Source organism: Canis lupus, chromosome 5 (genome assembly GCF_003254725.2).
Source record: "Canis lupus dingo isolate Sandy chromosome 5, ASM325472v2, whole genome shotgun sequence".
Taxonomy (NCBI): Eukaryota; Metazoa; Chordata; class Mammalia; order Carnivora; family Canidae; genus Canis; species Canis lupus.
The window spans coordinates 61,969,411-61,997,256 of record NC_064247.1 but is presented as its reverse complement, the minus strand read 5'-3'; the positions used below and the strand labels follow the sequence as shown (position 1 = coordinate 61,997,256).

General features: G+C 55.6%; 1 protein-coding gene and 2 long non-coding RNA genes across 13 annotated transcripts in view; 1 reads left to right on the top strand and 2 right to left on the bottom strand.

The window, feature by feature from the left end:
- Positions 1-164: 164 nt before the first annotated feature.
- Positions 165-23,700, bottom strand: SLC45A1 (solute carrier family 45 member 1). 11 transcript variants are annotated; one of them, XM_035716568.2, is made up of 12 exons: positions 23,565-23,700; positions 22,881-22,995; positions 20,606-20,717; positions 20,385-20,508; positions 14,602-15,124; positions 14,051-14,143; positions 13,348-13,572; positions 8,256-8,968; positions 5,951-6,104; positions 4,247-4,423; positions 2,880-3,085; positions 165-578 (listed from the first exon to the last, which is right to left on the bottom strand). In XM_035716568.2, the coding sequence occupies exons 5-12, from the start codon at positions 15,098-15,100 to the stop codon at positions 312-314; spliced, it is 2,334 nt and encodes a 777-aa protein (XP_035572461.1). In that variant the 5' UTR covers positions 15,101-15,124; positions 20,385-20,508; positions 20,606-20,717; positions 22,881-22,995; positions 23,565-23,700; the 3' UTR covers positions 165-311. The 11 variants fall into 11 exon arrangements, with proteins under 11 accessions (XP_035572461.1, XP_048966521.1, XP_048966518.1 ...); XM_049110564.1 differs by having other exon boundaries at positions 20,385-20,480; XM_049110561.1 differs by having other exon boundaries at positions 20,385-20,717.
- Positions 23,247-26,106, top strand: LOC118354792 (uncharacterized). The gene is made up of 3 exons (XR_004815944.2): positions 23,247-23,432; positions 25,287-25,395; positions 25,825-26,106. It is a non-coding gene; the product is annotated as an uncharacterized LOC118354792 (long non-coding RNA).
- An 84-nt stretch (positions 26,107-26,190) lies between these two features.
- Positions 26,191-27,846, bottom strand: part of LOC112646892 (uncharacterized) — a 62,450-nt gene continuing 60,794 nt past the window's right edge. Inside the window, exon 7 of the long non-coding RNA XR_007410898.1 lies at positions 26,191-27,392. This is a non-coding gene — a long non-coding RNA (uncharacterized LOC112646892). The remainder of the gene's footprint in view (positions 27,393-27,846) is intronic.

Sequence of the window (27,846 nt, the reverse complement as noted above, 5' to 3'; positions counted from 1 at the left end):
GGGGGGAGGGGGTTGCAAAATCGCCGCCAGTTGAGAACGATTGAGTCACACGTCTACTGTCAGTGAGTGATTCTCACAGCCCCCTCCCCAAGGCCCCATAGAGAGCAGCCGGCTCCCTAGGTAACCTTCCACCCTCGGGAGAGCCCCAACTAGAAACCATAGGCTTCGCTGCTGCTGTTTATTGTTTTATCACATATGTACATTCCACAGGAGACCTGTCCTGCGTCCACCAAGGCCCTGGGTTTCCCACTGGCTGGACGGCTCCAGACCCCCAGGCACAGGCTCGAGGCCAAAGCTGAGGCTCCGGGGTGTCAGACGTTCAGCAGGAGGGGCCGGTGCTCCTCCTCGGTGGCATCGCTGGGAGGGATTTCATAAACGACAAATAAGGAGGAGTACAAGCAGCCCAGGAAGGACACCAGGCTGGAGAAATACATGACCCCATTGGCGCTGCCCACGGCCGAGGTCAGAGGCCCCAGCACCAGGGAGACCAGAATCTGGGCCAGGAAGTACTGGCAGCTCAGCAGGGAGATGTCCACGCCCATGCCCCGCCTGGTGCCGTCCGCATTGGACCCTGCAAACTGATCCAGAAGGAGAAACACATCAGCGGGACACCTGGGCAGCAAGGTGCCCACCAAGCCCCACATTTCCTGCAGGCCTGGGGACCCACGAGGCCCGCGTGCAGCGGGCTCACATTCTCCGGCACTGACATGTGCAGGGAGTTCAGCCAAGAGTTTAATAATATTTGTGTTCAGAGAGATGATGGCCCTGAAAAGAATCCATGACTAACAGGAGCGGAAGGGCTGTGTTCCCACAGGCCTCGGCGGCACAAAGGCTCTCTCTGGCTTAGGGAGCCTGGACTTCTCTGCCTTCTCCCCTGAAAGACCGGCAACCTGCCAGGCTGGCTGGCACTCTGCGTCCCGGCTCGTCCCCTTTCCTGACCTCTGTCAGCTACGATGCCCACACACTCTGAAATACCCTCACAGTCTCTGGGTCTGGTCTGTTGGCCCATTTTCCCGAGGTCCTCATGGCCTCTGGGGTGGACACATCACCCTCCCTCCCTGCCACGCACGCACCCCATCGGGGATGCAGGAGCAATGGTGGCAGGAGGCAGGGTGGGTCCCCTCACTCTGTTCCCCAGCACAGGCCCCCCTCACCCACCGAAGCTACGGCTGGCGCCACCCCCACAAAATACAGTGTGTTCTCCACCTGGGGGCCAGCAGACACCGGTGCGGCCCCCACCCCGGGGACGGCTCTGTGGATGCACACCTCATGTGTCCCAGGGAGACTGGCCTCCCCTTCCATCCCTTGTGTCTGCACACAGTCAGCAAGGCCGCTGTGACGGGGTGGTCACAGGTCAGCCCTGAGCCTGCAGCTGAACAGAGACTCACAGGAGTGTGAGTGTCTAGAAGACTCTATGAGCAAGAGGCCCAAGGCTTCCAGGGGCCTGACCACATTCAGTTAGGGTGGCCCTTCCTACCAAGAATTGGCCCATCTGTTCTTCCCAGTCGAGGGGTTTCTGGGGCTGCAGGGGACTGACAGGGGGACAGCACCAGCCAGCAGGGGTAGCACCGCTCACGTCCCCTCCCCTTCTTAGTCCCTGGGGTGCAGCAGTCACAGTTATGTCCCCCGTCCCCTCCAGGGGGAAGTGCGGTCCTCGTGACCCCTGCCTGACGTGGGGCCAGGAGTCCAGCTGCTGGCAGAGAAGGGTCTGGAGGGACTGCTACAGCTACCACCCAGGGACCCAGGGGCTCCAGGCCAATTTGACATCTCACAAAAAAATGCTGTGCTCCGAGCTGGCCCCTGCTGAAGTCATCAGACACTCCAAAGCCCCTAAAACAACTCAGGATGCCTCTGGGGCCAGGCCTGGGGGAGGCGACAGGAGCCCCAAATTAAAAGGGGGTGCAAGAAACCCAGGTGTCAAGGTGATCTTTTAATACAGTACTTTAAATCTCCAAGTTACTGCAAAAAACCTTCGACAGGAGCACTACTGGCCACAAGAAGGAACAAAGGCCTGACACGCTACGATGTGGATGCTCCTTGGAAACAGGTCGCCCATGACAGAAGCCAGACACGGAGGCCACATGTGGCATGATTTTGTCTCCATGACAGACAAGTGCAGAGGAGCGGGGGTGGTGGGGCCTGGGCTCGAAGGACAGGGAGGGCGATGGCTCATGGGTACGGGGTTTCTTTTGGGAGTGACGAAAGTGTCCTGTATCGATTGTGGCGGTGATCGCACAACTCAGAGTACACTGCACGCCTGAAATGGGTGAACCGTACGAGGTTGTACCGTGACTCCTATCTCAGCAAAGCTGTCAGAGGAGGATCCATGCCGAGCAAAATGTCAAAATTTTGTATAAAGACAGGATGGATTTTCCTGATTTTTCCTTTTGCCTCCATCTGCACTGTGGTGTGGCACGGAGATGTGATTTAACCTTGTCTTGAAGTTCTGATATTTTGTTCAGCATGGAGTTTTGGCACTAATTCTCTTTTTTAGAAATACTGTGCTAACCTATTCTTGACCTTGATCACTGAGTTCTTTTGTGTCCCAGGTGAGTGGCTCGCTCGCCTCGCCCGAGGCTAACAGGTGGCCCCGAAGCGTGACAGCAGGGGACACGAAGGGGTGAGCCTCCCCTTGCTCCCTCCTCGCCGCCCAACTTCCCCAACAAATGCGGCACCAACGGAGGCAGTAACCCACTCGGGTTTCTGCTCCGTGGGCCCCAGCTTGGACATTCTTAGCGTGTGATCGGGCCCCTCATTCCCGTCGTGGAGCTGCTCCCAGGGCCATTACTCAGGTAGGGTTCCTCCAGGCAGCTGGGAGGGGGAGGCCAGGTCCTGGCCGGCCTTTTCAGGACCCGAGGCAGAGAAATGGAAGCACTTACCTTTTTGTTCTGGTAGTAATCGCACAGAAGTGAGTAGGGCAGGGTGCACAAGGTGGAAAATAAAATCCCGTAGGTGATGCAGAGTGACAGGACCACGTAGAGGTTCCGGGACAGGGTGGCGAGCCCAGTCCCCAGGCCAAAGGCCAGGTAGGCGATAAAGTACAGTGTGCGGATGCTGAGGTATTCTTCTAGCTTCTCAAGAATAGCTGCGGGCCGGAAAAGAAGGTGAGCGTCACGCTCTGCCCGGTGGCCCCAGGCACTCTGTTTCCCTGGGCCACCTCCCCGGGACTGGGCCTACGTCTGGCACGTGGCTTGCCCCACACTAGAAAGCCTGCAGAGAGGGAGCGGGGGGCATCAGTTCCAGGGGTGCCCAGGCCAGCATGGTCCAGGGGACGGCAGGCCGCAGGGGGTGCAGGTGAAGGGATCTTGGGCCAAAAGTCCAAAACACCAAACAGGCTTGGGGGGCAGGACACAGGACAGGAGGCAAAATCCAGCAGGCCGGAGCACCGCCTGGACAGCGCCCGGGGCTAAGGATGGTTTTTATATTCTTAGATGGTTTTGAAAAATCAAAAGAAGACAAGTATTTCGTGTCACATGAAGATTATATGAAATTCCAATTCCTATTGAACGTAAAGGAAGTTTTACTGGGACTTGACCGCACACACTTGTTAGACAGAAACATCTTGTCCGTGGTGGCCTCCGAGCCACTAGGGCAGGGTCCAGGGGTTCCCCAGAGGCCATGTGGCCTGCGAGGCCGAAAGCACCCCCTCTCTGGCCCTTGACGGAACATGCGGGCTGACCCCAAGATGACAGTTGCTGGTGGCACCATCACCCAGGTCCCCACTGGGATGGTCGCTGGCACCCTGCAGGGATCCAGCTCGGCCTCCTGTGTCCCCTGTGGTCCCCCCTGCAGACCTCGGGGTCAGCTCAGCCTCTGGCCTGGGCTCTCCCCACATGCCCTCCCGTCTGCCCCCCCTACCCTGTTCTCACCTGCTCCTCCCCTCCTTCTGGACCACTTGCCACACGAACCAATGTGGGAAGGGTGGAGGGGGTGGGCAGATAGCCCACCGGCCTGGGGGTGACCTCGGTGTTTGTCCCTAGGGCTCCCCTTTGCCCTCAGTTATGGGCCTGGCCTTTCTGCCTGCCAGCTTACTCAGGTCTGGATAGACACCGGTCCCCATCGCCCAGCACAGGGCAGTGCCACCCCGCTGGCCCCAACTGGTCCCATGACAGTGTCCCCCAAATTGGGATGCTCTGCCTGCGATCATGAAGTCACAGACCTCCCTCCACTCAACGTATTCCAAGGACTAAAGCTGTCATACCCACAAGGGGCCCCCACCCCCACCTGTTCCCTGGGGCGCGGGTACCTGAGTAGAAGGCAGCGCTGAAGGCATAGATGCACATCCCCCAGCAGCCCATGGTGACGCCGCTGTTGTATTTCCGATATTCTTCTGACGTGTGCGGGGCTTTGGGGTCTCCCTGAAATACCACCTCACCCATGAAGTCCGTGTAGAAGAGCAGCATCCCCTCAAATGAGAGCCACCCTGGGAGGGGAAAGGGCTGGTGACCGCCGGCGAAGATGCTGCCACCACCTCTTCTTTCGCCAATAGGTGGTTTTACCAAATACAGAGTAATACATGGTTTTTATGGCTTCAAAACCTAACGAAGAAATTACCTACAGCCTCACACCCAGAGATCACTTTACCTCTGTTAAAACGTTGCAGGTCCCCTACTAGTCTTTTTTAAAGCAAATGTGTATCCTCATATACACAAGCTCTGTTGCCTGAGAGATCGTGTTCTGCTCTTTCTCTGAACACTATGGCCCGGAGGGAGCGAAGCCCTCACTCCTTCTAACCGCCTCATCCTGCTCCCACTCGCCTCTCTGCAAGGGGACAAGAAAATGCCAGTGGAGCCACAGCCCCTGGCATGACAGGCTGGCACTTAGCCGAGAGCGGCAGGCTAGGAAGTGCAAATGGTGCCAGAGGCCCACAGGCTTCTCGGACGAAGGAACCGCGGGGCTCCTGCGTCAGTTCCATTGTCGGTAGAGGAAGGGAGGACGGCACTTGTGGGACCTCTTGAACCCCAAACGTTACCATGCACGACTTCCTAAGCCAGCGAGTATTCTCAAACAGCCCGTGTTACCGGCAGCACGGGGCTGCACAAAGTGGGCACAACATTAATATATTGGACCCCTTCTCCCGCTGCTGGGCCTGCACCCCCCACCCCGCACCCCTGCTTCCCGGCGTCTGGCTGTTATCCGTCCTGCTGTGACTAATACCTGGTACATAGATTCTCGATAACATTTCTGTTTATGGCCTTGCACAGACTATCGAGTAGGGTCACTGGGATAAAGGTTATGGACATTTTTAAGATTCTTGCCTGTTGCCAGATGGCCTTCCAGAAAGACATCCTGATTTATATCCCACAGTATTGGAGAGCCCGAGAGTATCTCAAATTCCTAATCATCCTCAGAGGTTCAACAACCTGACGGCAGGGAGATCCCGAAGGGAATGAAATGGCAATCGGAATGTCAGGCCTGGGGCTCAAGGCCAGAGCCAGGCACGGGCAGGCACGTGCGAGTGTCTGTATGTGCGGCCGCCTCGGCTCTAACACACTAGTGAGGCCCAGACGGGCTCAAGGTACAAGCCCCACCGGTGGCGTCCGTCCCTGAGGTGCGAGCTGTCCGAAGAGCTCTTGGTAGGGAGAATTCGGGCTCTGCGGAGACCAGGTGTCGGCCGGGGGAAGGGGTGTGCCTCCGGCCCGAGCACCTGGCGTCATTCGGGGCGGCCCCGAGCACCTACCGGTCTGGCCCCCTGCAGAGAAGCCCCCCGGGGCACCCGACACCACGTCCTCCCCTTGATGGGACCTAGGGAGTCTACACGCATGGGCGATGTCGCCCCACCCCAGGACGGGACGTGGGGCTCCGGGGCTTCCCGGGAGGCCGGTTGCGGGGGGAGCCCGGGGTCGGGGAGCCGTGTCCCCGGCATGTCCCCATCGCAAAGCGTGAGCTGGGGGGGGGGGGGCGGCGGGGGGTGACACGCAGAGCACGGCGAGGTTTGCCGAGAGCTCACCCAGGAAGTGGTTGACGCAGAGGTTGCGGAGTGCCTTGGGCATGTGGCAGATGGTGAAGCAGAGGTGCCTCATGGACAGAGGCTGCCCCGCCGGCTCGCCGGAGCCCGCCAGCTCACTCTCGTACTTCACGCCGTTCAGTAAAATATTGGCCACCTGCAAAGGAAGGCGGCAGAGCTCCCGCCAGGGCTCCCGCTCGGGCCGCCACCGAGCGCGGCTTCGGCTGCGAGGGGAAGCGGACGGGCCGCGCATGGCGCCCTCCTGGTGGTGCCAGCTGAACGCCCGGCACCGAGCGGCGCCCTGAGCCACGGGGCACCCGAGGACGCGCCCACCCTTTGGCCGCGGCATGAGAGATGGGTGCCACCGAGCGCGGGTGACTACCCGCTCGAACATGAAAGACATTGGAAATACAAGAAATAAGGGCCAGTCCGAACCTGATGTCCCAAGAGCCCCGTGCGCTCAGCCAGAGTAAGGCGCGGGGGGCGGCTGGGGCGGCTGGCGACCTGCTCAGAAGTCCCCGGGCGGGCCCGACCCCCACAGAGGCCGCGGGGCCCTGAGCAGGTGCAGGCAGCAGACGCACTCACCTCGGCCCTGGGCGCGGGGCTGCTTGCTCCGGGGGACCCGGGAGCCCCCCACACGCACCCGCTCACTGATTTGCTTTGCTCACTGCCCCAGGACGAGGGGGCGCCGCTCCGGGGTCGCTCGCCTGGGTCGCTGGTGCAGACCCCAGCCAGGTGACCTCCGGTTCTGCAAGCGGCGCTGCCCTGGCTCCACAGGGGCACTGGGGCTGCTGTCGCCAGCGGGGGCACGCGGGGCAGCTAAGAGCCCACGGCACGGGGTCCCCAGGCAGCCACGACCCAGGAGCTCGTCACCGTGGCTGCCGGCGGAGGAGGAGGAGGCTAAAAGGCCACCACTGTGCCCGCCCGAGGCCGGCCGCGTGCCTGTGGCCCGTGACTGACTCTCCTCAAGGAGCTGCCTCCTAAGTGGTACCCCGCTGGGGATGGAACTGGAAGAGAGGACTCCGACGACAGCCTCGACCACAACTACAGGACCGGTCCCGAAGCCAGGTGGGACGTTGTGAAGTGGCACTGGATGACGCGGGGCTGCCAAGAGGCCCGGTCGAGAGCCCTCCTGTCATCAGGGAGGGAGGGTGAGGTTCGGGGCCTGAGAGGAACCTCTGTTCTGGCCATACGCGGACCCCCTAGCCTTCCAGCGATTTTCGCTTCTTCAGGCCTTTTCCAGTCCTGAGCTCCAGAGGTGTTCTCGAGCTTTCCCCACAAGGATGCCACTGGGGACTGTGGAGGTGGCATGACGACCAGCCAGCCGCCACGCGCCCCACACAAGAGCAAACCAGACACAGGTGCTTGAGGATTTCCCCGGGGACAGAAAATGCATCTGCCCCCCGGGAGGCAGCCCTGCCCGGAGCACAGGCCCTCCCAGCGCCCTCCCAGCGCCCTCCCAGCCGTGTGGCTCCGCTCCACGGGAGACACGGCCCCACGCAGGTGCCGCCGGCGCCAGTCGGGTCGGGTCGGGTCGGGGGCCGCGCTTCCGAGCTCCCCGGCCTCCGGGCTGCCCGCCTCCCTGGGGCCCCCGCAGGTCGAACTCCCTTTCAAGAAACTCCAAATTCTTACTGGAATCCTCTCTCACCCTGTGACTCCCCTGAGGGCAGGTGGGCCCCAGGACGATTACGTCCACTTCAAGCGTCAGGGTAACCTTTTGTTTGAGGTGGCCTCCTGCCCCTGATGCTGCTTCAAAGCCCACCTGTCAGTTGGTGGCCTTTCAGCCCATCTGACCTACACTAAAAACGACACCAACAGCCTTCTGGAAGGTTCTTCACCTGCACTGACTGTGCCACGCACTACCTTGTAGAATCCAGAGTTTTGACAGCCTCCAGGAGCCCAGGAGGCCCCAGGATCGTCTGCCAGGCGTTCTGTTCGGAGCCCACCCGTGGGGGAGACTTAGACCTGCTGCCACCAGACACCACAGCCCAAGCGCATGGACACTGGGGGCGACACTAAGGATGCTCCTGACAGAGTCACCCCGGGAACCTCCTGGCCTGACCTGCCTTTGGGCAGACATGACCACGTTTCAAGCGAGCGTCCCTCTGATGGGGTGGGCCCAGTCTCACCACCCCTCACGCCCGGGCCTTGTTGGCTTAGTTCCACCGACCTTCCAACGCCTCCAGCAGGGGAGGAGCTCGGGGTGGGGGGTCTTTCCGGAGCCACAATCCCCCTCCCTCTAACTGCTGAGGGGGGACAACACGCAGTGCCCTCCGTCCCATGCCCCTACCCCCACCCTCGCTTTTACCTGCTGACTGAAGGTCACGTTCCTCCGGCGGCTGGTGTCGGGGCCCCCTCCTGCGGCTGCGTCCGGGAGGGCCAAGGTCTGGGGTCTCTTCAGGATCCCGGCCGAGCGTGGCTTGGGGGTGTCCAGGGAGCCCACCCTCAGCACGTCCCCGTCGGGCCCCCCGACCAGGGCTGCCTCCCGCCTGTCCCCGAGGTCCTGGCGGTAGAAGCCGTCGGGGGCCCGGGGGAAGCTGACGCTCAGGGCCTGCCGCGGGGCGCCGTCGGGGGCGCCCGTGAAGCAGTCAATGAGCACGCTGTCTATGTTGGACGTGGCAAAGGATGAGGCGAACTCGTTGATCCCCGTCAGGGAGCCGTCGCGGCTGGTGAAGCTGCCGTACTTGGGCGTGAGGGGGCTGAGCGGGGAGATGGGGCTGGACAGGCCGGCGTAGAGGCCGGGGGCCGGGGGACAGGGCAGGGGCTCGCCCGCGCCTTCCTCGCACAGCGCGGGCGGGGACGGTGGCAGCGGGAGGCTGGGGCTCTTCATGGTGGCCTTCTTCTCGCCAGGGGGCCGCAGGGGTCTCTCAGGGATGCTGAGCAGGGTCAGGACGGTGGTGACGCTCAGGGTGACCGCGGTGAAGATGTAGATCACCCTCAGCTGCCCGCCCAGGGCTCTCCCGAAGCTAGTTTTGTCCCAGTGGATGCCCCCAACCACGTAGCCGAATCCTCCTCCGAGGCCTGGGGACAGAAGCAGGGTTAAGTGTCCCCGGCTGACCCCCCGCAGGTGGTGTGGGGGCAGGAGACCCTCGGTGGGGGGCCCTCGAGAGTCGTGGTTCTGTGTCTCACTCAAGTGGCCAAATCCCTGCGAGGATCCAGATACAGCATCGGTCCCTCCTAAACCCCAGCACAAGTGAGAGTGAGAATGGGATTCCCAGGAGGACCCCCTCGGGGTGCCCCCTCTCCCGCTCGAGGGCCACCTACCGGGCCTGCCTGGCTCCAGAGCAAGGGGCACAGTGACCGCCTGTCCACCTCTGTCCCACTTACACGTGGCCTTGCTGGAACACTGAAGGTCTCTACACTGGGTCACATTCCCCTTGGGGGAGGCAAATATGGAAGATCTGGTCTCTAACACAGTTGGGCGGAGGGGATTCACGTGGCCACCCCGGTCTTACTCGCCTGATGCCGGCATCCTACTGGTGAACAAGAATGGCCACCCCGGTGACTAGCCCTCCAGGTCGGCAAGCCATCAGGGAGCAACAGGGCTGCAGGGATCTGGGCCCTTCCTCTGCTCCTGCTTGCTGCCTCCCACGGCCTCGGCCTCGGGGAGCAGGTGCCCGGCACACTGATGCATGCGGCACCGCGTAAAGACGCGGGTGGTGCCTCCTCGCACCCCACCAACGGCACCCCATCTACTGAGCTCAGGAAGTGTGGTCTCCCCGCCGCCGCCGGCTCCCAAGTTCCCACATCCCCAGCACCTCCAGCCCCCTTCCCTGCTACACCAGGGATCTGGTGTGTTGTTCTATTTTGAGTTCAGCAACGTTCTGAGCCCGTCTCCTGGTTGGGAGCCGAGTTCTCTCCATTTAACTCTGCTCCTGGAGAGGAACCTGTCTTCAACCGGCTGCTGTGATCTGGTCACCCTCTGCTCTGGGGAGAACCAGCCACTTTTAAGCTGTGACTTCTACGGAAAAACTCATCCTTCTCCAGGTCCCTAAAGATGGCATGTGGCCCTGAATCTACTTCTTAATGGTTTCCTCCTATGGTCCCTTCATCTGTCCCCAGCTGTCCTTATGGGCCTTTGAATTTCATGCTGCTCCTGACTCTTCTTATTCTTACCTTCCGTGTTTGTGGTCCCAGTTAGCTTCCTCCCACCTCTTTTGAACACATAATTGCTATTTTGTGGCCCTTAAATAACATCAGCTGTGAGATGACCTTTATTAATCACTTTTTAAAAAACAATGACTGGTGGCTCAGCAGTTTAGCTCCACTTTTGGCCGGGGTTGTGATCCTGGAGACCCAGGATCGAGTCCCATGTCGGGCTCCCTGCATGGAGCCTGCTTCTCCCTCTGTCTCTCTCGCTCTGTGTCTCTCATGAATAAATCAATGGGGTCTTAGAAAAAGAAAAAACAAGGATTACTTGTTTAAAAAAAAATAATAAAAAACAATGACTGAAGCAAATGTATTCTCACAGGAAAGAAATCGTGTGAACAACTCAGCCGCGATAAAACAAACGGCCTGATTCAAACAAGGCAAAGAACTTACATATCTATTTAGTGTCTATTTTTCCAAAGAAGACATACCGAGGGCCCAAAAGCACACAGAGAGCATCCCTAGCCTGTGGGGAAATGCAAATCCAAACCACGAGGAGATCCCACCTCAACTCATGAGGATGGGTCGTAGCAAAAACGGTAACAAGTGTTGGCAAAGACGTAGAGAAATAGGAGCCCGGGGCACTGCTGGTGGGGTGTAAGACGGGGCAGCTGCCACGGAACGCAGTAGGGAGGCTCCTCAGAAAACATAGAATAGAATTACCATATGATCCAGTAATTTCACTTCTGGGTTTATAGCCAAAAGAACTGAAAGCAGGGTCTTGAAGAGACATCTGCACACCCCTATTCGTAGCAGCACGAGTCACAACAGCCGAAACGTGGGAGCCACTGGCGTCCACCAGCAGGTGAAAGGATAACAAGATAGGATCAGGACACACAGTAGAGTGTTATTCAGCCTTATATATGAAGGACATGCTGACACCTGCTGCGGCGGGGATGAAGATCACCCCAAGTGAAATCAGCCAGTCACAAAAAGAGAAGTACTGTGTGATGCCATCCATGTGAGGTACTCAAAGTTGCCAAAGTTATAGAGACAGAGAGAGTATATGATGGGATCCTGGGGGCTGGAGGTGGGGAATGGGGAGTCAGGGTTCAGTTCAGAGCGGACAGAGTTTCAGTTTTACAGGATGAGAAAGGTGTGGGAGTGGATGGTGGTGATGGCTGCACCGCAGTGTGAATGTGCTGGACGCCACCGAACTGTACACTTAAAATTGGTTAAGATGGTACATTTTATATTAAGTGTATTTTAGCACAATAAAAAAAGAAAAGAGGGGCTCCTGGGTGGCTCTGTTGGTTAAGCAGGAACTCTTGATTTCGGCTCACGTTATGATCTCAGGGTCCTGAGATCAAGCCCCATGTCAGGCTCTGTGCTGGGCATGGAGTCTGCTTGAGAGTCTCCCTCCCTCTGCCCTTCTTCCCCCACCCCCGGGCACCTGTGCGTTCTCTCTCTCTCTCTCTTTCTCTCTCTCTCTCTCTCTTTCTCTCTCTCTCTCTCTCTCTCTCTCCAAAATAAAGAAATCTTTAAAGAAAAGACACAATACAGAAGGCTATAAGGTTAAAAGCAGAACCCTTCTTGCTACCCTCCACACCCCAGCACTGGCCCGGCTGAGACCCCTGCAGAAGTTCCCTGGACCCTGATGTACGGCATGTGTGTAAGTAGAGGCAAGTAGTGGCATTTGCTAGAAGAACCAACTGGGATTGGACAGACCGAGCAGTTTGCCCAATGTCACACAATGAACAGGAGGCAAAGCCCAGAACGGATTCAGGCTTCCAGGTTCTGGAACCGGCCTCCAGCCGCATGCGGGCCTCCTGCCTCCGCACCCAGGTCCTCAAAGACCCGGTCTTGTTACATCTTTCCCTTGACCTTTAGAAATACTCTCCAATGCTATTTTAAAAGGGACTGCTTTATTGCATTTTATTTTGAACAAGGTACGTGTTTTATGTAAGAACGCTGGAAGTACTGAATTTTATAGGAAACTTTGACGGGCAGACATCACACTGAACTCTCGGAGTGTCCTGCAGTCAGTTCTCCTGAAGGGTTTCTGTGCTGCGCAGTCACTGAGGTTAATCCTCGCCCTTCTAATTGCACAGGCCCTGGGGCTCCCTGGTCATTCCGCCTCCATCTGACCTCCGCGGGCACCCTTCTCCCGTTTGCCTCAAGCACACACCGTTGCACGCGGCACGCATGTGTTTGCGACTCCTCATCACGTGCAGAATCTGTATTTGCCAATTTACCTGCTCACTAAAATGTACCTGTGACCCCAGTCAATCCACACTCCATACACAATCACTCTCAGATACGTGCAGAGCAGCGAAAACCGAGTTGCCCGACACACAAGGTCCCAGAGGAGGCCAAACAAGGTGATGCTCTGCTTTCCTATTTCAACCATCAAGACTGGGAACAAGCAACCTTTTTTGTAGTCTATATGGTGCCACGTTTCTGCAGATTTTTTGCCCCCCCCCCCTTTTTGGTGACATCACTGTTTAAAACAGCCCCCACATGTAGCACTGATGTACTGCTCTCTCTCTCTCTCTTTAGATTTTATTTATTTATTTGAGACAGAGAGAGAGAGAGAGAGAGAGCACAAGCAGGGGGAAGGGCAGAGGGAGAGGGAGAAGCAGACTCTCCACTGAGCAGGGAGCCTGACATGGGGCTTGATCTCAAGACCCTGACTGAGATCATCACCTGAGCCAGAGGCAGACGCTTAGCCAACTGAGCCCCCTCAGGTGCCCCTGCACAGCTGTCTCTTGTTCGTAAGTCCAAGAAGGCTGTGATGTGTCTTACGAAGCAAATACGTGTGTCTGGCAAGCCTTGCTCAGGCATGCGTTATGGTGCTGTTGCCATGCGCTCCTTGTTAGTGAATCTATGATGTACGTTCAAAAGGTGTCTTTAAACTGAAACACATAAGACAAGTTTAGGTACGGACCGGTTGCTTGGGACGGAATATGTGACCAGAGGTTCACAGGAAGCCGACCCTGTAGTTTCCCTAGCGGCAGTGACTCAGGACCGGCTAATTCAGGACTCATGGTGACCACAGAACCTAACTCCTCGAACAATGAGAATAAAGCGCGCATATAACCACATGCACGGATACTTACACATGCACATATGTGGCTACACGTATAGCTCGTACACGTACATGCCTAGATCAGCACTCCATAGTGTTGCTGAACAATATTGTTTGAAATACATATGTTCAAGCACGCCACGTTCTTCCATATATTGGAGTTGTATCGACTTGTTTTTTGCACCAGGGCGTGCGGGAGTGCACACGCGGCCCGGAGACCTACCTGCCAGCAGGGCGTGGATGTTGAGGCCGCGGTCCTGGTCGGCGGGGCTGCACACGTCCATCATGTAGGCGTGGCTGGGGTTGTCCGCGGAGTCAGCGCTGAAGTCCATCAGCACCACCCCGCACACGGTCAGGAGGAGGCCCCACTTGTGGTCGTCGGCCGAGTCGGCCAGCGCCGTGCCCAGGTCCCGGCCGTTGAGCAGGAGCGAGAGGCCCAGCAATGCCCCTGCGGACAGAGAAGCAGAGTCACGCCGCCAGGAAACGCAGAGCAGCTCTGCCCCGGCACCCGCCGCTTCAGTGGGGAGTCTCTAGGGCCCAAGGATGCCTTTTTCACCAAACACCGAGCAGAGCCCATTGGAAAAGTCACCTGCAGACTCACCATGAGTTTTTTTCCCCACTCGGATCAGGGTTTTTATTTTGTCAAGCAGGGCGGCAATGACATAAACTTTATTAACTTGTTCTTTAAAAAAATCAGTGATAACTTGTTGCAGTTAACTCAGGCCAGGGTTTGGACACTCCCTGCCACCTCGCCTGTGAAATTATCTGCATCACTGCCTGGGTCAACACTGTCAGATTTTGCTAAGAGGAAGCAGTTGGGGCCTTTCTTTCTTTCTTTCTTTCTTTCTTTCTTTCTTTCTTTCTTTCTTTCTTTCTTTCTTTATTTTTTATTTTTTCCACTTTATTTCAATTCCAAAACAACAGACCTATAGCCAGGACAAGAATGAAAGGGCGTCTCCTTCCAAACCTTGAGGTACACCGGTCACTCCAAGCACCCAACAGTGGCTGCAGTAGGAATCCTGAAAGAGAGCAGTTCAGAGGTCATCGCTGGGGTCCCCTGGGCACACCTGGCTGGACAGAGACAGCCTGGTCCCAGCCCTCAAACACCTGCACCGGAAGGTCCCAGGGCGTCAAACGAATAGATGATGAAACTTGGAGCACACAACCCTAAGCTAGAAAAACAAAAGACAGACTCTTGGAACAGTTCAGATTTTCTACCTAGGCCCCTACAAGGCACTAAGCAGCCGTGAGCTCCCTTGGCAATCCAAGAAATTCCAGGGCCGCCCAGACCCAAACCACATCAGGCTAAATTCATTGCTTGGATCCTCCAGTGACAGCTCTGTGAGGTTGGCGGTGATCCTTGGGGTCTGTGAAATTCCTGGTCTACGGCCTGTTTGGAGGGAGTCACTTAAAATACGGGGTGTGGTGACCCTTCCTGTGTTTTCCCACAACCCCAAACTAATGAGTGGAACTTAACTCTTGCTCCTCCCTTGACCCTCTAGCTGCTTCAACTCGGGCTTCTGGAAGCTTCCATAGGTTTCCGGAGGCCATCCACCAGCGGGGCTGAGCTGGGGCTCACCAAGGATGGGGCTGATGAACCACACCAGACTGTAGAGCTGGTCAGGCAAGCCCATCTGCAGGAGCACAGGGGTCACGTACGCTGTCTCCATGGCATAGCTGAACTCGATGCCAAAGAGAATGCAGCCGTTGAAGAGCAGCTCCCGGAAGGACCTCTGGGGGTGCAGGTCCCCAAAGTCCACCAGCTCGATGGGACACGGGGTGTTGGGGGGCGGGGGCGGGGAAGGACGAATGCACTTCCTCCTCTTGGGGTGCCGTTTGAAGTTGTTGGCTCGATGGCTGATGTGCCGGGTAACGGACCCCGAGTAGCCTGAGACCTGAGACCTCCAGAAGTCCTGAGGAGCCAAACTGGGGAACAGGGCCTCTCCTGGAGGGGTGCTGCTCGCCGGGGGGATCATCGTAGGGGGGGCCGGTGGGTGTTCCTGTGGGGAAAGCCCGTCCGGGGGCGGCAGTTACTCACTGGAGCCTCCACCGTGAGAATCAGCTTTTCCAGGTGGCTCCCTCCGCCCCCTCCCGACTGGCACCTGCTCCTCCTTTTCATATGAGGAGGGGTGAGTTCTTAGAGGTGACTGCTGTGCCCCCAGAGAGGAGGCCTACTGCTGGCGGAAGATGTCGCCAGGGCCCGGGTCCGACGTGGCTCAGGAGACCACAGCTGGGGCCCTGTCCCTGCTCAGAGGGAGGAGCCTGGTCCTGCAGGTTCCTGCACTAAAACTCAAGGGGACCTTCCCCTAAAGAGGCTCCATGAGGAGGGCCAAGCAAGGAGCCTCCTAGGAACTGAGGGCGGCCAGGAACCCCATGGTTCTGAGGGGGTGCCAGCCTATTTTAGGGCCCACAGCTCATTTCAGGACAAACTCTGCCCTGGCCTGCAGGTCCCAGGGGAGCAGAGTGGTGGGGAGCCCAGCCTTGGGGCAGGACCCACCTACAGGTACCCTGAGCGCCTGCGCACGGCCGTGGGACAACCCTTCTTTCATGGGATGGAAAGTCACAGCGGTCACCTTGCCTAACACTTGTGTCTCCTCTTCCTGGAGGCTGGGGCCCTGGTCTAAAAGCAGATCCGTGCATTTAGTTCCCAGCCTTTCCTTACAGCACCAACGGATGAATGACAGTTTTTAGTCATCAGGAGAACTGAGACTTACTGTGTTTGAAAATGCTCTCTTTAAAGAGATAAACCAAACACCTTGAATCCCACATGCCATAGATGACTCCCTGAATAGGGATACTGTACACACACACACACACTTACACACACTCACACACACACACACACACACACACAAGTGAGGGACAAAAAGAACCACGGAGGGTGAGAAATAGATATCTTCCATCCTCAAATCATTTTTTAGAGCAAATTTCATAATGCCCAGGCCCTGGGTGGGGAATTAGTCTCCCTCAGGCCCCCAGACCCCCTGGGGTTTGCAATTGGCCACACAGAGTCCTGCCCCGGTGCAATTGGTTCTCACTGCTTTGGAATTAATCGAGATTGTAACTATTAAAAGAACAGATTCTAGTATGTTGACCTGTGCATTTTAACCAATGTCAATTTTATTAAGCATAGAGAGAGGAAGGCCACCAAGATCAGAGGTAAAGAGGCAGATAAAATCATCAGAGGGGAGCCTTCTAGGATTCCGTCTGGCCTCTGACAGCTCACCTCATTTGCCTCACAAAACAGTAATTGCCTACATTTCCTTTGAAGTCCTGCCTGAGAAGTAGGCCCCAAACCCAAGACAACATGCCCAACATTGATGGGCTTCCTGATAAGGACATTTGTTATTTACCAAGATCAATATACAGGATTTTTTTTTCAAAATTACTTTTAATCTTTAAAAATGAGGCCCTTATCCCTGACATTAACTTACTACCTTCCATCACGCTATCACAAGTCCATAACTTCTTTATGAAGCACTCAGGAAATGCTTCATCACTCCAGATTTGTATCCTAAATTCCCCCACCACCCTACGCAAGGATTGTCTTCCTTCTGCTTGCAAGACACCAGTGGTGGAAGTGATTTTCTTTAGAGACACTCTAGCAGGATTCAGAGCACTGTGTTAACCCACCAACCCATCCATCTATCCATCCATTCTCCCTTCCACCTACTTATCCACCCATCCAACCACACCCATAACATATATCCACCCACTCATCTTCTAATCTACTTGTCTACCCATTCACCTTTCCAAACATCCATGCATCCAGCCGTCCACCTGTCCACCTATCCTCCCATTTGGCTGAGCACTAAGTACCAAGTCTCTGAGGCCATAAAGATAAAGGAAAGACAAAGTTCCTGCCCCCAAGTTGGGTGGAAAGTAGAGGGAAGGTGTCCTACACAGGGGGAACTACCTGTGTAAAGGAGCTGTATGTGCAACAGTTGGGCACCATGTCAGCGAGGTGAGAGAGGAAGCCATCAGGAAGGAATTAGCTGACCAAGAAGGGCCTGTGGCCCTGCTGAGAGATGGATTCATACGGAGATGCCAGGGAAGGACATACCCAGAGACCCAGTCTGCTCTTATTTCTGTAACTTATCTTGTGACTTTAGAAAACTACCATGCTATCTCTAAAACAGGAACAGAGATACCCAAGAATTGTGTAGGCAAATAACACTTCATTAAAAACATAACCACTGGGTTGACTTAGTTGGTTAAGCTTCTGAATCTTGATTTCAGCCCAGATCATGATCTCAGGGTCATGAGATTGGGCCCCACCTTGGGCTCCATGCTCAGGAGTCTGCTTGAGTTTCTCTCTCCCTCTCCTTCTGCCCCTCCCCTGCTCCCTTTCTCTTTAAAATAAATAAACAAATAAATAAATCTTGAAGAAAAGAGCCCCTCGTTGGGGGAGGTCTATGTTCAGTAGGGAATCTGCTTAAGATTCTCTCTCTCCCTCTCCCTCTGCACCCCACCATGCTCTCTCTCTAAAGTAAATAAATTTTTAAGAATTCATTTATGAAGATTAAGTGAAACTTACTTTTTTTATAAAGCTAAACTTCTTGATTCTCTCCCTCCTGTGTTAGCTCAGCCCATAGTAAATACTCCAGAAAAATCTGTCCTTTGGCCAGTCTTGTCTTTAAAAACCCAGGTGAGGGCACCTGGGTGGCTCAGTTGGTTAAGCATCTGCCTTTAGCTCGGATCATGCTCCCAGGATCCTGGGATTGAGCCCCACATCGGGCTCCCTGCTCAGAGGGGAGTCTGCTTCTCCTGGTCCCTCTGCCACTCCCCCTGCTTGTGCTCTCTCTTTCTCAAATAAATAAAATCTTAAAAAAACAAGAACAAAACCCCAAAACCCAAGTGGCTGTTAGCATTCCCTGGATCTTCACTCATTCACTCATTAAAACTACAGAAATAAAGTGCCCGTTGGAACATTGCATAATAAGACCATCTCCTTAAAAGTCAGAAGGCAGCCCCTTAGCACAGGTGTGTGAGAGAGCTTGACCTGACCTCACCTGTCCGGTCACAGCCCCACCCCCACTCCCTGCTCCTCGCCCCCTTCCAGCACAGGGCGCCACCCTTTCCTATCCCATTCCACCCCCATAAAGTGAACCTAAGTGCACAGGCACTAGAAACCTTGCCTTTCATTTTGTAATGAAGAACCAGGCCCACTTTGGATGAATTTCAGATTTAAACAGCGCATGGTGGAAGCATATTTTTGAAAAGGGGAATCTTGGGATCCCTGGGTGGCGCAGCGGTTTGGCGCCTGCCTTTGGCCCAGGGCGCGATCCTGGAGACCCGGGATCGAATCCCACGTCGGGCTCCCGGTGCATGGAGCCTGCTTCTCCCTCTGCCTGTGTCTCTGCCTCTCTCTCTCTCTGTGACTATCATAAATAAATAAAAATTAAAAAAAAAAAATTTAAAAAAAAAGAAAAAAAAAAGAAAAGGGGAATCTTTTCGACCTTACTTAAAATGAATTATGTGGATAGCTCATATCTCTGCCTACGATGTGATCGCTTCACTTTGTCACCTGCCCACCACCCCCCGGCTTTAGAACACAGCCTGCGGCCTGTCCTAGCAAAAATGAGACCAGACCGCTGCCTTACCTCTAGCAGCAAAACCAGAAATGAAACCTGGACTTGAAAAAGTCTTCCCTGAGGGTTCATTTTCAAATCGGGGGATCAGTGTTACTATTTTCATTTCAAGAATACATTTATTAAAAGCTATCCATGAAAGGTTATTCTAAGAAGAATGCTTAAAAGTCATTTTTGAATGTTATTAAAAAATGAAAGTGAAATTTAAAGTGAAATTTAAAATAATGAAACAGAATTTTAATACACAAATACAGATATTTACCAGACCATCTGGCCATCCTGATCACACTCTATGAGCATTCAGTCCAAAAAATATATATAATATAAATTATATTATATTATATTATATATCCTTGGCCCCACAAAGGTTCTGTGCTGTGCCCACTGTGTTTCTTGAATACAGAGGATGTTCCAAGTAACGAATCCCTCCAACTCTAGTATGGGAAGATTAAACTGCAAATTATCAATAAAAAAATAAACAATGCCCATGCAATTTGAATGCTGAAAATGGCCCTATTATGAGCAGAATCATTTCCTCATTTGTCTCTCCTCTTCTTTACATGGCACGGGCTTTACACCTGGCGGCCCGGGAGGCCACACGGCTTCCCTACTCTTCCTGCCACCAATGCTCAGAGTGACTACTTCGAGGAAACCGTCCCAAGCCGGCGGAGGCCCGTGAGGGCCCGAGGGGCGAGCTCGATGCGCTGGTCACCGATTGTGGCCGGGTCCTCACTTCTGCTGTCCGGAATCCTGTCCCTCTCTGACAACCGAGTGACCCCGAAAGCCCTAATCAGGCACACACTGTACTTGGGTTTCGTGAGCACCCGACTCTGCTTCCCAAAGAAGCTGAAAAACACAAATGGTATAGTAGGTGACCTCAGAAACCACCTGAGAAGTTACGTGTTGGCTGATGAGATCAGAAGGCACCGAAGGGATCAGCCTCCTGCTGCAACCGCCCAAGAGCCCTGCTGGAACCCTGGCCATGAAGTCACCCTAAACTTCATCCCGGGGTGCCCACGGGGGCCTACCAGGAGCCCCCGCCGCCAGGAGGGTCGGCCTCGGGCGGGAGGCGAACCGGAAGCTGATGACACCTGCCCAGGTGACCGGGACCAGGCCTCGGGCGGGCACCGATGAGCACCGGCGCGGCACATTCGGGCGCGAGCTCCATCTGCCGCCCCGCCGCTCCCCTCCCCCGGGCCCTGGGCCCAGGGTCCCGCGCTCCGGAGGCGCCGCCGGGGCCCCATTTACGGGTCAACGAATTAGACATCGAGGAAGAACAAAGGTCTCCGGGCCAGCCTCGGTCCCGATCCCGGACTCGGCTTCCCCGGGGGCCTAGCCGCGGCGCCCAGCGCGAGGCCGGCGGCAGCGCGGAGGGCGCGGGGAGCGGGGGTACCTGCGGTTCGAGACAGGAGGCATCCCCTTCCGAGGCCGGGCTCCCGCCTGGCCCGCGCGCAGCCCGGGTCCCCGCCCGGCAGCCCCCGGCCCGCCGCTGCGGCTGCAGCATCACCCCGCGGGGCGGGGCCGTGACGTCACGCTGCATCCCGCGCCGCCCGCGGCCGGTCCCCGCAGCGCAGCCTTCAAGCGGCCCCGCCCCGCCGCCCGCGGCCGCCAGGGCCCCTCTGCGGACCGGCCCCAGGCGCACCCCCCTCCGCCGCCGCCAAAAAATTACCGTCTCGCTTTCCGAACGTGCTGGGGAGGGATGACGGCGAGAGCACCACGTATTGGGATCTCTTCCTTGGCCTAAGGCTCTCACTTCCCCCTGCTCCTAGGAGATGCGCTTGTTCTGGCGATCGCTGCAAGCACCGGGGGCCCCAGGCCCTGAGCCCACCGTCGGATAAGTTGGCCCTGCCTAGACCGCTTCCACTGCCTCCGCGTATCCCCAGCACGTACCGGGGCCTACTCTGTGCCAGTCGCTGTGTTGGGGACCGCGTGTATAGCCGTGGGCAAACCAGACAGAAGTTCCTGCCGCGGAGGCACAGCATTGCAGAGACGGAGAGACGCGCTGATCAAGACAAATAACATGGATTAGTGGTGTGCCTTCTCCCAGAGAAGGAGCTAGGGTTGCAGTTTTAAATAGGGTTGTTCAAGGGTCCTTACTGAGAAGGCGACATTTGAAGAAAGACTAGGAGGCCAGGCGGCTAGTCGTGCTGATATCTGGGGGAAAGTCATACCAGGCAGAGGAAGGAGCAAGTGCAAAGGGCCTGGGGTAGGGATGCCTGAGTGGCTCAGCGGTTGAGGATCTGCCTCAGGCTCAGGGCGTGATCCTAGAGTCCCAGGATCGAGTCCAGCATTAGGTTCCCTGCATGGAGGCTGCGTCTCCCTCTGCCTCTCTCTCTGTGTCTCTCATGAATAAATAAAGTCTTTAAAAAACAAAACAGAGATCCCTGGGTGGCGCAGTGGTTTGGCGCCTGCCTTTGGCCCAGGGCATGATCCTGGAGACCCGGGATCGAATCCCACATCAGGCTCCCGGTGCATGGAGCCTGCTTCTCCCTCTGCCTATGTCTCTGCTTCTCTCTCTCCCTCTGTGACTATCATAAATAAATAAAAATTTTAAAAAAATATAAAAATAAAAATAAAAAACAAAACAAAGGGCCTGGGGTAGAAATGAGGTGGGCCGAATCAAATAATGATGGAGCAAATAGCCTGTAGTGAAATTATAACTATGGAAAATATTTCTAGGGGAAGCATGTGGCCCTATGAAAGTTTATAGTAGGGAGAATTTGGCCACCTTGGTCAGGTGCCCGTTGAGGACAAAGGACATTTGGGAAGCACACTAAAGCTGAGTAAGGAGGGCAGTGTGTTCCAGGCAGAGGCGTCAACTTGGGCTGAGCTCTTGTGACAGGAGAGGGCATGGTGGGTGCAGGACTGAGGAACCAGTGGGGTTGAGATGCAGAGGCCAGGGTGAGTGGGGGCCAGGGAGGCTGGAGAGGCAGACTGGGCCCAGCCTGCAGGCCTCGTGGGCTGCTGTCATATTTTAAGAACAAGGAGAAGCTTGGAAGTGTTTGGTGCAGGGAACTGGATGGCATAAACCGTATTCATATTTTGCAAAGATCATGGAGCTCAGAGTGGAAAATGGGTTGGAGGGGACCAGGAGACCAGTGGGTGCCCCAGGTAGGAGCTTATAGAATGGTCTAGGTGGGAGAAGATGGGAGTGATGGTGGAGGGACCGAGATGCAGATTGGTTAGGCATCTAGGAGGTAAAAGCAAGAGGACTTGATAGATGGAGGGTAGGAGGTGTGGGAAGGGGGGAGGGAGGTGCCAAGAAGTTTTCAGCTCAACACCCAGATGAAGGAATGTTGACTCACTGGGAAAACAGCAGGCTGGCCTATGGGGTGAGAGTTGCAGGTTGGTTTTGGGACAGAAGGAGGCATCCAGGCCACTAGAGGTAGGGGTCTGGAGCTCAGAGATGATCCATGGAACATCAGCTGCCCACGGGGTCAAATTGCAGCCAAGCTGTGGATGGTGCCATGAGCAGGAGAGATGGAGGGGAGAGAGTCCCCCTGAGGCCTGGAGGAGTCTCAGCAGTCTCCAGCCAAGGCAGAGGAGAATGAGCCATCAGATATCTGGTTCTATCTTATTTTTTCCTCTAAATAGGAGACACAGTTTGGGAAAATACCAATGTGTTTTTCTATTTTGCTTTTATACCCAAATGACGTGCTCCTTAGCAGAAAGCTCACAGCCCTCACTGAAAACCCTCAACATCTCAGGGGCTTCGCACCATAGATGCTTAGCTGGGACTCCTGGGAGGTCCAAAGGGGTGCTCCTGCTGGGTGGAGTGGGGGCCTCCACGCAGTCACTCAGGGACCCAGGCTCCTTCTACGTCAGCTCTGCCTGAGACAGGCTTGCAGAGGCCCACAGTCTGCTTGCTCACAGGCCACTGTCTGGGGACTCGGGACTCCACACACCCGGCAAGCAAGGGAGGCCAGGATGGGTGGTCCCTGCAGGGAGGAGGAGGGAGTGGGTGTGGAGAGCAGCTGGGCAGCTGCTTCTCTAGCTCCCATCAGTCTGGGAGTGGGGGAGGGGAGGGAGGGACCCTAAGAGAACAAAAGCTAATGGCTCATTTCTGGCGTTCAAAATTGGATTTTACAGCAAGAGAAAAGGCTTGAAATCTAGGCATTGTGGAGAAAGAAAGGACTTTAAAAAGATTCCTTTGACCATTTTTAACCTTCCAAAGTTAGAACCTTCCAAGATTAGAACCCTCCAGGGCCTGATGGCAGGGTGGCATGTCTTCTTGCCTGTGGATGAGATGTCCCGCCTTGTCAGAGGTGGAGACTGGAGGCCTGCAGGGAAGGAGAGGGAGGGATCTTTGGAGGGGGCACAAGAGAAGCCTACCCGCCTGGGCCCTGCACAGAGCCAGGAGGCTTGGGTCCAGGGGCCCCCCTGCCGGTCAAGGCTGGGCCCCACCCGGTCCTGGAGGATTTTGTTCTGGGCCAAGCTGGCCCATGCATGGCAGTGGCAGCAGCCTGGCTGCGGTGCACTCTGCTCAGAGCTGAAAGTGGCAACGTCCCCACGGAGGGGGCGACCCTTCACCTCGGTTCGGAAGGTTGGCCCGCCCAGCAGCGGGTGGGGCCGGTGGAGAGACCCAGGGGATCCCCTGGCCCAGGCAGGGCACCCGCGGACCTCACAGCTGAACGGGGAAATCCGGGGACTGTCTGGGGTGGGGACCATCCCAGGAGGTCACGAGCCCCGCCCCTTCCCAAACAGCATCCTGGACCGGGTGAGGACAACGCCAAGGGCTGTTATATCAAGTGACCGGGTCAGGCCCAAAGGGACTGTTCACAGGAGCCCACTGGACTCGATGTTACCCCGGGTCCCACCGGCTTGGTGCCTCCCTGACCCCCCCGCTCACGGCGCACAGTCGGTTGACGGCTTTTGAGAGGGCTGGGGTCAGGAAGAGAGAACCGAGGGGACCCCAGCCCCTCTGCAGCCCCGAGACGGTTGGGCCCGCGGAGCGAGCCTGCGGCGGCCGGTAGAGGAGGCTCCCGAGCCGGCCTCGGGGCAGCGACGGCCCGCGGCGCACCTGCCATCCCCGGGCGTCCACCAGGTGGTGGAAGAGCCTCACCTTTGCGGGCCTGGGCGCGAGCCCGCCGCGGCCGTCCTGCGCTCCTGTGCCTCCTGCGCTCCTCTGCACCGGGTGGACCGGTGGACGGTCTTTTCCAGCATTTTCTGACCTTGCAAGGATTCATGGTTCCGAGACTGAACTGTTCTTTTTACTTTGTGATGCATTTTTCTTGCAGAGCACACAGCCACGTGTTTTTTTTTTTTTTTTAAATGAATATCATTGTTTTTAATAACAATCTTGTGCCGGGCCCTGCGCTAAGGATTTTGTGCATTTTGAACCTCATCTGCTTATCCTAATTTTTAAAAATATTTTACTTATTTATGAGAGACACGGAGAGAGGCAGAGACACAGGCAGAGGGAGAAGCAGGCTCCATGCAGGGAGCCCGACGTGGGACTCGATCCCGGGGCTCCAGGATCACACCCTGGGCGGAAGGCGGTGCTAAACCACTGAGCCACTCAGGGATCCCCACCCTAATTTTATGAAATGGGTATTATTGCCACCGTGTGTTTCTGATCCGTGGGAAGGCGAGGCCTCACCACTCAGGGTGGGAGCGGGACAGAACCCCAGAACAGAGGGACCGGGGTGCAGCCCCCACAGCAGAGGCAGGAGGGCCGCGGAGGGGTTGTCTGCAGGCTGGCTTGGGGGCCCTCATGCCGACGGGCTGGCTTGGAGAGCACCTGCCTTCCACCTGCGCAGGCCCGGAGCACGTGGCCCCTCCATAGAGCCAGCCCGACACCCCACAGCCTGGCCTCCGTCCTCTCTCCTGCCCGGGGCTGCGGCTTCCCTCTCCTCCCACTACCCTGCCCTCCACAAGTGGCTTGTCGGGAGAGGGGCTTCCTGGCTCCTGGTTCAAAAGATCTAGGTAGTGACAGCACCACGAGTGTTTCTGTTTGCACCGGTGTGCACGTGTGCATGTGCGTGAGGATGTGGGCGGGTGAAAGTGTGCTTTTGCACAAACGTTGTAGAGAAAAGTACCTTCTCTAAATTTACGTGGATGTAAAGAGTTACTGGTGTCCTCTGATCAATATTGCTTTTCACTTTGCAGGGAAGCTTCTACTAATCTGACCGCCCTACACTCACACACACACACACACACACACGTACACATGCGTACACTGAGCCACCCAGGTGTCCCAAATTAGTAAACTTTTATAAAGTAAACTTTATTATGAAATCTAACAGAAAAGTGCATGTGACAAAGTTAACAGCTCAGGGATTCATACTTGCCCGCACACAAGCACACGAACACCTAAACCGCCTGCGTGCATGAACACTCCTATGTATGCACGCTGATAAGTATGCTGATAAGACGCGTGTAGGCGCGAACACACGTGCGTGTGCACACACAGTTCCTGTTGCCATAGCTCCTCCTGCCGGGAGGGCAACAGCCACCCTGAGACTGCATTTGAACTCCGGTCTGTTTCCATCAAGAAAAAGTCACAAAATGACCATCCTCTAATTACAATGCAAAGCAAATGCTAGGAATAACCCGATTCCTTTTTGTCCAGTCCAGAAGCATCTGGTAAAGGGCCACACGCAGACCTGTGAATGCATTTACTTGATCTACATACAATGGAGGCAGTTGGAAGTTGTGTTGTTGAACCTGTGTCCGCACAGGTATGTTATGGGTTAAAACAGTTATGGGCTGCCTTGGGAACTTGATCATTACTGTTTCTGCAGGAAAATGATACGCCCTCCTTATAGAGCCTGCAGAACCCAACCCAGTTCGGACCGTCCGAACTGCGGGACAAAGGGGTATTAGAACTATAGGGTTGCAATTAGAGTCTGAGCTGAGCCAGAGCAGGACCCCAGGGTCTGGATACCAGGCCATGCTAGAGTCAAAGGGTGTTGGACTCAGGCTCCAGAACCAAGACCCAGGCAGTGGCACCCAGGGTGGCTGTGAGTCTCATCTGGACACAGGGTTGCCAGAGAAAATGCAAGATGCCCAGGTAAATTTGAATTTCAGGTAAATAGTGAGTAATTTTTCACAGAAATGTGTTCCAGGCAATATTTGGCACCCTGAACTTCAATGTGCTCCATCCACAGCCCTGGTGGGACAGCTCCCGGCACCTGGTAGAGGAAGCCACCTCTGGGAGCCCCGGGTCCGGGCCGATGAAGCTGCCAGGCGGTCAGGACCCCAAGGCTCTGGCTGCTTTCTGGTGCCTGGACGCCTTCCTCTGCCAAGCTCAACTCCATTTGCCGTTGTTCCCCTGGGAGAAGAGTGAGCCTAGCACTCACAGAGGAGCCTCAGCCGGCCGCTGGGTGGGTGTTGAGAAAAGAAACTTCTGGAGAGTACATCTCTGGGATCTTTAAAGTTCCAGTGGCTTTTGTGCTTTATCTCTTTATTTACTTGTTCAATTTATTAAAAATTTGAATCTACTGAATAGAAATTTATTTTTTTAACATTTTATTTATTTATTCATGAGAGACATACAGAAAGAGAGAGAGAGGCAGAGACACAGGCAGAGGGAGAAGCAGGCTCCATGCAGGGAGCCCAATGTAGGACTCGATCCCGGGACTCCAGGATCACACCCTGGGCCGAAGGTGGCGCTAAACCGCTGAGCCAGCCGGGCTGCCCTGAATGGAAATTTCTAACACGTAACCACTGTATATACAATTAATTCATTTAAAACATAAAAATTTCAAATTATTTTAATCTTTTATTTTAAGAATGTCCATTGATTAGTAAACTTTTTTTTTTTTTAAAGAGTGTATTTATTTATTCATGAGAGACGCAGAGAGAGAGGCAGAGACACAGGCAGAGGGGGAAGCAGGCTCCATGCAGGGAGCCTGATGCAGGCCTCGATCTTGGGACTCCGGGATCACGCCCTGGGCTGAAGGCAGGCGCTCAACCACTGAGCCACCCAGGTGTCCCGAATTAGTAAATTTTTATAAAGTAAACTTTATCATGAAATCTAACAGAAAAGCGCATGTGACAAAGTTAACAGCTCAGGGATTTATCACACACGAGTTACCACAGGCAGGTCTGGAGCAGACTCTCCAGCTCCCTAGAAATCCCCCTCGTGCCTTCTGTCACTACCCCTTCTCTCAACCCCTGCCAAGACGTAATCACCATTTTGACCTTTATGTCCATTGCTTTCTGGTTTTTTCTGTCGCTGTAACATCCACACGTGAGTCAGTTTTGTTGCCTGCAAAAGCTGCTAGTTTACTGGGAAGGTGGTCCCAGGAAGCAGGCATGACATGGGGGGAGGAGAAGAGCTAATAATGCAGATGTAAATGACCCAGGTAGGTCACCCACGCGGGCCACGGGGGCTCAGTCCTGTCGGGCCTCTGAGAAGCCCGATGATGTCCTACAGGAGGATGGCAGCTGGGACATTTATCTAGCAGCTCCCTGTCCCCTCTGTCTGAGGGATCTCTGGTTGGAGGCATTAACCACTCTGCGTTGTGGCCGCAGGGTTCGGAGGAAGAGCAAGTCCTCAGGGTGCTAGGGAAATCCCAGCAGCTGGAGCTGGGAGCTGCCTGCCGAGCTGCCGGTGAACCCAGGTGAGCCAAGGAGATGCACAGCAGAGCTGCTTGGCGTGTCCAGATGCTGCCAGATGCGGAGATGGCCCCAGACTTACATCAACGCACTGCTTCCTCATCTGGAAGTCTTACTACCAAGAGAAAAAAAAAGGCAACGAAACTAAGCAGGGCATTTCGTGAGGCTGACGCGAGCTCCTTGGTCCAGGCGGACGGGAGGCAGCCTGCAGGCCCCCCGCCCCCCCCCCCAGTAGCTCCGGGCCGCGGTGTGCATCCCTGGAAGCTACAGTTTCGCTTAGCTTTGGGTGTTGGAATCAGAAGCGTGCGCTCTTTTGTGTCTGGCTTTTTCTGTTCATTCTGATTCTGAAGGGTTGTCTGTGTTGCTGCGGCCCTTAGCTCATTTTCAGAGCTGCATGTGTTGTAGGAACCTTCAGGCATTTATCCATCCTTCTGTTGACACTTGGGCTGGTGCTAGCTGAGGGTTATTATGATCATGCGCTTACGGACGGCGTGATACGTGTCCTTGGTGGACGAATATACACATTTCTGTTGAGTATGTATCCAGAAGTGGCATTTGGGGGGAAATAT

Excerpts from the sequence above, each read along its gene's own strand:
- SLC45A1 (XM_035716561.2), bottom strand. The coding sequence starts at position 20,255 with ATGCAGCGTGACGTCACGGCCCCGCCCCGCGGGGTGATGCTGCAGCCG. Across the intron at positions 13,573-14,050 it reads CATTCTTGTCCTGGCTATAG|GGGCATTGCTGGGCCTCTCG; the intron begins GTCTGTTGTTTT and ends CTCTGTCCGCAG. Across the intron at positions 4,424-5,950 it reads CTGCGTCAACCACTTCCTGG|GGTGGCTCTCATTTGAGGGG; the intron begins GTGAGCTCTCGG and ends TTCCCCTCCCAG.